Source organism: Varanus komodoensis, unplaced genomic scaffold (genome assembly GCF_004798865.1).
Source record: "Varanus komodoensis strain SLA01 unplaced genomic scaffold, ASM479886v1 scaffold5, whole genome shotgun sequence".
Lineage (NCBI taxonomy): Eukaryota > Metazoa > Chordata > Lepidosauria > Squamata > Varanidae > Varanus > Varanus komodoensis.
Genome location: NW_025336087.1, coordinates 33,277,547 through 33,290,110, shown reverse-complemented (window position 1 = coordinate 33,290,110; position 12,564 = coordinate 33,277,547). Strand labels below are relative to the sequence as shown.

General features: G+C 37.1%; 1 protein-coding gene across 2 annotated transcripts in view; it reads right to left on the bottom strand.

Annotated features, from left to right (window-relative positions):
* PRR16 (proline rich 16) overlaps positions 1 to 12,564 on the bottom strand; it is a 113,848-nt gene that overhangs the window by 17,908 nt on the left and 83,376 nt on the right. For both annotated transcript variants that reach the window (XM_044446372.1, XM_044446373.1), the window contains exon 2: positions 11,349 to 12,242. In XM_044446372.1, coding sequence (XP_044302307.1) covers positions 11,484 to 12,242 — 759 coding nt within the window. In that variant the 3' untranslated portion in view covers positions 11,349 to 11,483. The remainder of the gene's footprint in view (positions 1 to 11,348; positions 12,243 to 12,564) is intronic.

Genomic DNA, 12,564 nt, shown 5'->3' with positions numbered 1-12,564 from the left:
ATGAGGCTCCACATATTTAAAATGAAAATTGTGGTCTACTGTATAAAGTGTAATTGCAACTCCAGAGATTATTATTTGTTTCCAAAGGAAAAGAGCCAAATAAAATATTAATACAGCCTTTCATTCTAGTCAACAGCTTTTAAAGAATACATCATTCATTCTAACACTTTTCCTCACCAGCCCAAACTAACAAGTTAATAATAGACGAGATCAACAACCCAAAGACTTCCATTTACCTGTGTAAAGAAAAGAAGCTACAATTCACACCACAATAAATATGATAATGTCTGATTTTACTGAAATTCAGAGGGCTACTGAATTATATTATTAGTTTTAAAGTGTTCAAATGCTGCATTGGGTGTGTTTAAGATAAGAGGTAACTGAATTGCTAAACATAAAAGAGTAAAAATAAGTGTTCGTCATGTTAAGAGGAAAGGTGTGATAATTCTGCTATACACAAATATTCAAATTCTACAGACTTAAGAAATATATGTTCAAGTTACAAGCCAATTAAACCCCATCAGAACAGAAAAAGGATGCTTTGTGTTGCCTCTTAATTCTGCAAGTAGAAACATGTAGAAAAATCACACTGGCTCACCTTTCTGTAAGAAAACTGGCTAATGAGCATCAATAAAATGTATTGGTGGGATCAAATACATGTTACAATGATCACTTGGCATGCAGCTAAACCTGATAGTTTTAGTATGCTAGTATAATGACCTATGTGGTCCTTATTCAGATCAGGACCAGAGTTCTGGAGCATTAAACCTTCCCACCCACTTGTCTTTTTTCCCGTCTGAATTACCCAGTGGGCAGATGTTCAAAGAAAAATTTTAAAAATCAATCAGATACCACCTTCCATTTTGTGAACAGAATGATGCACAGAACTTTGTTCTGACCCAGAGAGGCTTTTCTTATGTTCTTAGCAATTCTTACATGGAACTTACATAGTTTAAAAAAATGGCCCAATCCTTAGAAGAGCATGCTAAAAACCGATTTTTGGATGGACCTTACTCTGTCTAATGGACAGACTTATGCTGCATTGCTAAGGGTCTGTTATGTGGGTTAATACCACTGCACCTATATATAAGTAGTGCAGTCTGCAATCAACTGCTCGGGATAATTACCATTTCGTTGTGGCGTTATCTCTACCATTTTTATTAATGGAGTTTTATTTTGTATTTGATCTGACCTAAATTCAAAAATGAACAGAAACATGTTCATACAGAGATCTTAAGTAGGATCAGCAGTATCTGCACAAATTCTGTCCTGAAGCCCTAACATTAAGAGGCATATCGTTTCTCACCAACCATGTCCATTCTCCAATGGAAAATTAGGTCATTTAAGTGGTCATGTTTTTCAAATGAGATTTCATCAAGAGAAAGAAGTAGTTCTCTTAACATGTTTCAAATATATACCCTACCAAATAGCCAGTTTTAGGTTGCTATGCCTTGCTGAACGCTGCAAGAGTTAAAAACAAATACAAAAAATATATATGATCTAAGCTGGCAAGGAATGCTGAACAAAATGAGTAGAAGATGGTATTGCTTCCATAAATACACATTTCTGGAACTAATTCTGTACATATGTTGGAGGATTTATGTAAGATAAGTATAGACACACTATAAAATTATTTGGGTTGAATCCAATGTTACTTCTACTTAGGGCAGAGCCATTGAACTGAATGAGACTAAGATTAGTCATGACAAAAATGGACAAGTTCTAAAGAAATGTTTCATTGCAATGCATCTACTTTAAGTAGAACTAACCCTGGATTCATCCTTTTGTCCTGATCTTCCTGACTGTATGATATATGATTACCTAGTTTGGGCAACAAAACAACCCACAATGGGTTAATTAACCCTTGGGGCATCATAACACATGAAGTCCACTATTATGTGTGTACAACCGTCACCTGGGACTCTCCATGGCTTGTTTGTCAGCCAAACCCAGGCTGCAGTAGTTGTTTGAGGAATAAAAAACTGTCTGTTAAAAGTTAAGCAAGGAGTGTTTAAGCATCTCAGCTCCAGAGCCAAGCACCAGCAACCATCTGATGAGAAGGTAAGTGCTCATTACCGATCTACATATAGTAAATATGTAGACATTCAAGTAATCATCTAAAACTCACAGATTAACAGGCAGAGCCAAAACAAGGACACAACAAAATGCGCAAAATCCTAAAAGGGAAACCCTTCACAAACTTACAGTTTAGAACTAAATCTGAACTGTATTGGAGGGGTATTTGAGGGGGAGGAGAGCCTTTTGGACCAAGAACCTGAGGAAAATCAGAAGAAGGTTAGTGACCCTCCCGTGCCCTATCCTTAGCTTTTGAGGGTCATAGCCTTGATGCAAGCCTGGCCTGGACTTCCTGTGTTTTTGATGAAAAAGGCCTCTGACTCTAGCAAGCGTCTTGCTCTTTCCTCCCATCCAGCCAGGGAGCATCCCAGTATGTGGAAGAGCAGTTGTGCTTTGAAGCACAATGAGTTCGTTCTTTCTTCACGGCTGCAGCCAGGTGAGAGGAGGGAAAGCCATGGTGCCATGGCATGAAATTCCTCCCTCTGCGGTAGCTCTGTGCTGATGCTGGTGACTGCAGAGGCTTCTGGGTGCTAGGCTGGCTTGCCTGTGCAGCAGCAGGTGAAGTGGCTTTCTTGGAGCCTCCAGAACAGGAAGGTGCAGTGGTCAGGCTCTGCAGCAGTGGCATAAGGCTTGGCATCCGGCAGACACCAGGCTTACTGGAGGGAAGGCTCCTCTTTGGTGCAGCTGCTACATGGGGACTTCCTGTTGACCAGAGGTTGCTCTTCTCCCACAAGCTCTCCAACTTTTCTTTGATTGCTCTCACAGTGAGCATGAGAGTTTCCAGTCTACCTCCCAGTTAGGACAACAAGAGACTTACGGGGAGGCCACATCTCCTCCAGTAAGTTCAGTCTGCCTTGCTGACCCTGGTGGGAGCTGGTCTTGTGCACTCATGGAAGAACTGCCAGTGTCATCCTAATGCAAATCTATGGTGCAACCACACTTAGTAAATTGTGTACAGTTCTAGTCACGACACTTAATGAAGGATATTCCAGCATTGGGAAAAGTGCAAAATGGGGAACTGAAATGATTAAGGGGTTGGAATAACTGTCCTAGGAAGAAAGTGGTTAGCTTAGTAAAATGGTAAGTAAAGGAGACGTGCTAGTTGCTTATGGAGTTACACACACTGTGGAAAAAGTTGACAAAGATTGCAGTATGAAAATACGAAGCAAATACCCACACAACAAAAATCATATGCAAGGAATGAATCTTCAGTTTCAAGATTCAGAATATCCCCAGAAAAGACAATCAACAAATGTAATTATTAAAATTCTGATCACTGTCCACTCAGAGTCCCTTAGAAAGAAAATATACACATCAATAAGAAAACTAAAGCAAAAATAGCAAGATCTGAGAAATGACAAAGTCAATATAGCATCATTAATTTTGTATAAATTCTACAAAACTGCATTCCTATCAGGAAAATATAGTCAAATGCATATCACAAATATCACACATCTTCCCTGTTTTATTCCTTTATATAGTTCAGATCTTGTCAATGATCTAATGAAATATGCACCCCACTTTTATTCCTCTCATAAATATTATCCAACTTCATATCTAAGCAGGATACCAGTTTTTTATACTATTTTCGTTATTTGTTTTTCGGCGCCAGGCGAAGACCTTTTTATTTAAGCAGTATTTTAAATGTTAATATTATTGAATTTTATTTGGCCAGGGCGGCTTGTTTTATATTGTATGTTTTATATTATATATTTGTATTTTATTGTATATATTTTAAAATGTTATTTTAATTTTTTGTTGTAAGCCGCCTCGAGGCTTCGGCGAATGGGGCAGCATAAAAATGTTTAAATAAATAAATAAATAAATAAATAAATAAAATAAAAGTGTCATTCATGACTCTCCTTCATTCTACATAAGGATCGGTGAATACATGCAGTATCCCCAATGGTCTACTTACAACCAATCCAGTTGCAAGACTATCCTACACATGAATGCATCATGCTTAGAATTAATGTTAAAAGTTGAACAAGTGTTTGTGTAAAATTGAACAAGTATTTGCGTATTATTGACATTTTTTAATGATTTCTGAATTATAACCATGTAGTCATTATGAAGAGTTTTAGAACATTTCTTGCTATTTACTGATCATATGGCAGTCTCATGAACCTTTCACAGTATTTATTGTATTTTAGATACCTTAAATGTAGCCTTCATATCTGATAAATTGACTTTTTCAACTATTACATATAAGGTTCTGTGGTAAATACAGGCATTTATGAGAGCCAGTGGGATGTGGCCAGAGCAATGTGACCAGGTAGTAGAAATACAAAAACATGCAAACAAGAAAAAAGAGGTCAAATTATTCAAAGGTCAAATATATTTTTCAAGGAAAGATTTAATTTTTTCTTAAACAATGGTCACTTTCTGCCATAAATTAATAATTGCCATATCTATTCTGATATGATTGTTGAACTTAATTAATACATTTTGTCTATCAACCACAATTAGCTTTGAGAAATGACTACATCTTGTTTATTTTCAATGAGCAAATACCTTGCTCATATGAAGTAATGCAGATTCTGCTTCTGCAGTTTTTCATTCACATTATATGTGACTAATTCAGTTTCTACTTAATTATGAATTATAAGAAGGGAAGGATACTAGACCATCATAAATTAAAAATAATAAAACAGACAAATGAAGTGCTGCTTAGAAGGCTATTCAAAAACACTATCGCATTAATATAAGTGCATTCAAAGAAGTACCATATGCTTTTTTCATTATTGTAAAAAAAAAAAAAAAGCAGAAAAGAGAAGCTGGCTTTTATTTTCTATTTATCACTAGAAATAAAGAACATTCTTTGCCTGAAGCTAGAGCAGCAAGTGCTGATCTCTTTGATTCATTACATGTACACAAATGGTAAGCTGAAAATTAATCGAGTCTGTATTTTTATTAGTGTTCCAAAATATCATTTTAATACAGTTTCTCTCCATCACCATGTTCCATCATGGAATGAAATTTTCCAACTGTCAAACAAAAATAAATTTGATAAAACAAAGTCCCCAGTGCAATAAACCACAACTGAAGCCATATTCTCTGGTGATGGAATTCTCATCAAGAAGTTAGAGGAAATGATCCTTTAGAGAGATTTCACTTGTTCAAGTGATAACTTCCAGGATTGGATGATACTAAAATTCATGCAGTTAATTTTCATACAAACTGCATGGAGCACATCCAAGAATTGCATAAAGTAATATATTAACAACACAATTTTGTTTATCTTCATTAATATTTTCATACCTATGTGTTAAAAATATAGGTATGACAATTTACCTACAAAGTTGCATCTGTGTATAGAAAAGCTGAGTTGAAGTATAGGTCCAACATTCATTAATTTTTTGGCATAGGACTTGAAAGATGAAGGACCCTGAAGATGAATTCGATCTTTTTGGCCCGAGGACTCAAGCACCCTTCACAAGAGGCATCTTAACCTTTAAGTACAAATGTGCCACTTTTCTTTGTTGGTGGGTGAACAAACTCCTTACCACTTCAAGTAGTCGGCAGTGTTCCAATAACTTTAAGGGAAGGCCCTACAAGAATGAGAGTAGTATCTGGCACGGCTTTACTTTCTAATTATTTCAATGACTCTCATTTGCCATTTTGTTGTCATGAACCCAGCTCATTTGTCCAGTGAGTGAGCATCTGGGAGATTCTCACAATTTCCTTGCATTGTCACTGATAAAGTGAAAATATGTTTTTTTCCAGAGACGGAAGTAATGGACAGCATACAAATTTGATAGATAAATAAATAAGTTTTTTCAGTAGCCAAGTAAACAGGCAGGAAGAAAGTAGGGCTTGCTCAAAACATCTCAAGAGAAAGCAAGACACAATGTCATTTTGCTTTTAGATTTGTAAAATTATGTTTCTTTAGTAAAACGGTAATAGTAATAGTAACCGCCTGATCTTCCTTATTCATCTTATTCATTCTGGTAAAAGATGCTCAGATTGCACCACTGAAACAGCAGAGAATTATTTTGCAAATTTAAAAAAAAATCCTAAAGAAATCCTTCCTTTCACCTTGCTGGAAATTATAGTCCTTTTTAATCAGTGTTAATATTCTACTACTACTTGGCAGCAATATAATATGTTGCATGAATTTGTAGCATAATTTATACATTGAAAGAAAATTTATTCTCAGAAAGTAGATCCTTGAGCTGCCAAAAGAGCACTATCCATGCACAGCAATCCTGGGAAAGCCCCAAGATTTGCGGAAGTTTGGCAAAAAGTTTTAGAATAAACCTGAAGAATGGGAACCAAAAATACCTCAATGGGAATTGAGTACGCTCAGTGATCAGAGGATGCTGATCAATAGGGAAGAAACCTGAATGGAGTAGCTTATTGAGTGGCATTCTATGCAACATTTTATTGAAGGTCACATGTATTATATATAAAATGGATTCACATTTTCAAAAGCTTTGAAAATAGTTATTGAATTAGATATTTATAATTCAGACTGTTCTCCTCTATTGGTTATTTTGTTTTTTCCTGCAGGCTACTAGTGAGTCATGATAACAATCAGAAGAGTATAGAAAAAATTAGGAAGAAACTCAAACATAATGACAATATATGTGACAACATGTGAGATTATCTGTGGATGCTTATCAGTCATTCTCATATTGAAATCAACTCTTTCCTACCCTTTCAAACACTAGCTTAAAATTCAGAATGAAATGTTAGGTCCAGTGGAGAGAAAGCTTGACTTAATACTTGTTTCAAAATGTCAGCATATTTAAAATAAATTGTCCCCAACTTCCTCACTTCTACATTTCAGTGCTTATAATAAAATAAAGTAAAATGACCAAAACTCCAATCATGCCTCAAGTTTAGGCCTTTCACATTTTGTCTTCTCCCTGACAAAATGCAAGGCTATTGATTGGTGTAGCCATCTGGCTGCTGGCTATGGCCAACAACTTCTGTGCCTGTTAACACATGTTATGAAACATCATCCAATGATTTGACTTCATAGTGTACAGTGCAGCAGTGACGGTGTTTGCATTTGTATTATGCTGGAGGTGTATTTTGAATTGCAATTTTCACTGGTATTTTTCTTCAAATAAAATATTTCCTCTGCTTTCCTAAGGTTAAACCAATTACCTTAATGTTTACTTTCATAAAGCTAACAGCCATTCATTCCCTTTGTCTTGTTGTCAACTACAAACGGCACATCTAAAATGTCAGTGACATTCCTAGGTACAACCATACCGTCTGTTCTGTTACCATACAATTATGCCTTTTATTAATGCAACAACCTGTTTCCATTCTCTGGGGAAATAAGGAGTATATGAACACAGCAAGTAATCCTATGCTCTAATAAATAAGCACACACAGCAGCTTTTATATCCACAGCAGCACAGCCTGGTAGGAGTCTGTTCTCAACAATGTACTCTGCCTCCAGACATTGCCAGCAATGAAAATGTAGTGAGTACCTAGTGGTTATGTGTACACACAAAAAGTAAACAGCTTTGTGATCACCCCTTGCCCTCCTTTACTGCTTCTTGAGGTAAACGGCAGCTTTTCAGGGATTCAGCAGGCTGGGTATAAAAACAAATGGCTTATTACATTGCAGAAGTATGTTCCATGTTTTTTAAAGTCTTACTAATTTGTAATGTATTCATATGTTTAAATTAGGATTCAGCAAGATATTCTGTTATAAACTGTCTACAGTAGGTACAAAGCCAAAAAGAGAAATTAAATGAAACAGGATACTGGGAAAGTATGGTTGGTTCCCAAGTATCTAAGAATAATCTTTACATTCTAGGACCCTTTACCCAAATCGGAATGAGTTGTGCTAAATATTCTATATATTTTGCCAACCAACCTTCTTCTAGAATCATGCAGATTTGCCCCCTGGATATTTGGCACGGATTCAGCATCTCTGGCAGTGATCTGAAAATTACTTAGATTTGATAGATGTTTGATTTTATTTATTTATTTATTTATTTTAAGGCGGGCTGTGTTAGTCATTTTCCAACTGGAGATGCTAGATATTATCAACACTCATACTAAGGGAATAGCAGATGCTGCATGTCTCCTTCTTTTTGTGGTGTGCTAATTGTGCTAACCCTACTAATTGTATCGTACAAACCACTGTTGTGGCAACAGTGTAGATTCAGATCCTCAAAGGACCCAGAGGTAGCTAGCACAACTGACCTCCAAATGTCTCTTCTAAGTACTCTACCACTACTGGGAGCCATATTGTTATTATTGTGCAATATTTATACAGCTTCTTCAGGGTGCACAGCACTTCATGGGGAATCACAGCACAGGTCTCTGCCCCAAGGAATGTGTAATCTAAAATTCAACACAATAAAGAACAGTGGGAGGAGGTAGGGTGAACAGGAAAACCAGTACCCTTATACTTACTGGCAGGCCTAGCAGCACCTGGAAACTAGGGTCTATATGCCAAAGGCTTCAAGGGAAGCTTGCGTTTTGCAAGGCCTTTGAATGAAGAGTGAGGGCAGAACTCAAGCATCTTCTGAGAAGCAGTTCCATGTATTCGAGGCACAGGGGATAAAGGGTGGTCTCTTTGAAGGAGCAGGAGAATGTTAGGGAGTGATGGTTAGCTCAGAAATGTGTCAGAAATAAAAGCAAAAAGAAGTGTAAAAATTATCTTTGTGCACTGTAAAGGAAGAGTGATGCAGCTTGCTAGAGACCAATTATGGGAAATGGAGGCAAACAAAGCCAATCCTACTTGCCCTTTCAACAGGGTGGATTATAATGCAGGGCATGGATAAGGGAAACATTGGAGAAGCAGAATTACTTCTATCATTCTGACCTGAAGAGGAATTTCAGGGTTTTAAAAGTTAAGCATCACCCAAAATTTGATTCCAAACCAGCTTGGGAGAACTCTGCCGACAGTAAAAGCCACAACTCACAGTCTTAGTTTAACTGCAACCAATGAGACAGTCAACAGATGATTATGTGTTCTACAGGCATTCCTTTCTAAAATCACTTATAACCTGCACCTATTAGCCAACTTACACCGGATGTCCTACTGACATAGCAACAAGAATTAGTACAGTTGCACTGACAGTCCATGAATTGGAATGTCTTACTAAGGTATCCAGAAATGCTGACAAGTGCATCCCACCCCAGAACAAGGTATCCAAGAGTTTAGGGGGCTTTGCACATTCCCATGTTAATACACATATCCATGTCCACAAATGATCGTGAGAATCATCTACTATGAGAACATGTCTACTTAGAAGGAAATGTAAGTGCATTCAATATCCATTTCCTTCCAGGGACATGTCTCTAAGTTTGCAGCCTGAGTGGGTTTTTAATATGAACAATAATTGAACAGTGTGTAACAGTTAGGAAAGCTTGTTTGATTTGTACCAATGCCAAAGAGGTATGCAATTCCCATAACTGACTGGCTGAAGTTTATTAGAGTTGTAGTCCAAAACATCTGGAGCACATCCAGGTTGCCTGATCTTGTGTTAAGACTTAAAACACAACCCAGGGTAAACGAATGAGTCAATGCTGAGCTCAAATATTTCACCTCAAAGCATATCTGCATGAAATGAAACCTTTCACTTACAGCTTTAACTACAAATGTTTTGGCTGGCTTGCACTCTAATTATGCATGCTAAATCAAGTTAATCATGTGCTATTCTCCTTCCCTTCATAATCAATGGGACTTTAAAGTGCTTTACTTTGGCTTGACTGTGTCATTTCATCATTTGCTTTGTTGGGTCATTTCATCATTTGCTTTGTTTCACTGCTGAACCAAGGCTACAGATATATGAACAGATAAAGCATAGAATTAAATGCAGCTACTGAAATACCATTTTAATTTAATAGTTTTATTAAAGGTTGGACTTCTAGCAGCTTAGTTATGAAGGTGCTACGGTTGACGAGTAAGTTTCTTCCACTCACAAAAAGTGGGATTCCCTGATTTTTGCTTTCGTTCTCCAGTCTTCCCCACCAGACACATAGTAATACCATTTCATAATAGCCAACTATCTTCCCAAGTGGCTAAATAGGATGCCCTGAAACTACAAGTAACAGGAAGGTAGGAGATTTTCTGTAAATGTTCAGGGTTCCAGTCACACAAGTCAATTATATAACCACTACATTTCTAAGACTAAATCAATGCTATTCCCATGTAGTCACTTTTCATGTAACTTCTTCCACATATAATTTATAATTGAACAAAAGATGTGTGTAAGAGTTCTCTGCAACCTTCTCTGTGGTTTATTACAAGAATGTTTATAAATGAAAGGCTTACTGTAAGAACACTTCACTGATTCATCTGTCATTTTCCCCTACAACCCACATACTGTAAATACTATTGACTTTGCAACCATTTTTAAACTTCAAAGTATTCTTCCCAATCACTTCAACAGTCAACCAAGTACAAAGAATTTGTAGCTTGAAATGGAGAATGTCTTTTGCATGCTAATATTATCTTTCTGGACAATGTTTTATATCTTCAAAGTTGTTCAGCTATTTAAGCTACTGAGCTGATAACCTATGGCAAATTTCTCATTGCTATTAACAGGATTGGGTTTGGTTTTGTTTTGTTTGCAGAAGGAAAATATAAGGAAGAAACTTCAGGCATAACATATGACCTATCATTAACGAACATTTATTCCATTTTTCAGAGCAGTCAGTGAAAACTACCATATCTCTTGATGGAAATGTTGTTATCCTCAAATTGTTCTTCTTGGACATTTTAAAATGATGATGAACATTTGAACATTTGGGTTGTCAAAGAACAGCTCACAGTTTTGGAGGGAGAAATGGATTTACAATATATATTGCAGATGATTTCTTTGCTTCTGTTGCAAATCCCCTTTTAATCTATGAAGTCTGCAGTTTCAGATTATTTTGTATAAATATATGCAAAATGTATTTTGAAAGTGTGATGTATTATAAAACTGACATGAAATGTGTGGTCTTCCAGATGTTGGCCAGCAACTCACATCTACCCTGGCCAGAATACCACTGGTGAGGAATTATGGGCAAGTCAAACACCTACAAGATCACATATTCTGCTTTCCTGCTTTAAACCTACATTGCAGGACAAATTATTGCATTTTCTATAGAGGATTTTACTTAATACTAATTGTTATTGTTTGTCTATAGTTTCTCAAATTAATAGCTAATTCTTTAGGCTATAAAGAAGGATGTTTTCACTTAGTAATATATACCAGGAATAACCTGTACTACAATAGTGAGGATGGGGTTTAACAATGAAACTACTGAATTTGTGCATCAAGTATCAAACAATTTTTCTGTGTACTTACCACATTCTTTTTATGCCACTTCACAGAAGAAAGGGTGTAATATATTTGGGCTTTTTATTGCTTGAGTAGAAAGTGCTCGTTATCTTTTCCATGTTTATATGTAAGAAAAATGAACAGTTTTCCAGGCAGGATCTGTCACACTGTTGTAGTGGTTGATTTCCTCAAAATGGTCTTCTGGGGTTTTGGTGCAGTTGGTGGAGGCACAGTTGCAGGTCTGAGAGGAGGAAAGCTACTACTGGGGCTGATTCCCACTCCTCCATTTTCTAATGGAAAAGGAGGAAGCGGAGGAGGAGGTGGTGGTAAGGGAGGACATTGGTGAGGGAGCTTTCCTGGCACATGGGCAGGTTCACTGTGCAAGTGAACCTCCCTATTTTTAATATTATACCGAACATCACAATCAGCACAATAGCCATGGTACTGCACCTTTTCACTAAATCGTACCCGTTCTCGTGTTCCAGGCTGAGGACACCTGTCTTTCTCAGATCTGTGTATCAGAGGTTGCATCGGAACTTTGTCCAAGTTACTATTAGGTATACAACATATATCACCATTTGGAATTTTATTTGGTCCTCCCGGTAAACTTCCATTTCGTAATAGTGTCCCATTAGTTTTTACAGGGTTGGCAGGGATAACTGGCCGGTGAGAGTCTTCACACTTCACAGGAGTCAATCGTGGAGGTGGCGGTGGTGGATTGGGCTTCCTTAGCACTGTGAGAATGGCAGATGGGTGGGCTGGGGGTCTGATGAGTGGCGCATTGGCTCGCACCTTCACCTTTTCCAAACTGGATGCCGTTGTGCTACTTGAGCTACTGTTCAATGTGTCTGTTTTGGAACTGTCAGTCATCTCATCCTCCAGCTGCAGATCCGATGTCAGGGTATCAATCTGGTCAACCACCTGTGTGGAAACCAAATGAAAGTTGTAATAAAGATTGATGACAATGAAAGGGAGATGGGAAGTCCACTCCCAATATCCTTGGCCTTTTAAATACATATCAATCAATATTTAATATCCCACATGGCAAAGTACATTCTCTTTTCTCTTATTCCCTAAATCTGTTTAATCTAGAAATGATATGATGTGTGCTTTACTTTTCTAGAATTCCAAAGAAACAACATTTTAGAAGTTCGCAGCAATGAAAATTCTGAATCTGTTTGATTCTGCACACCAGACCCTTTTTTTATTCACTGTACAAGGCACAGATAAATTACTGATCCCT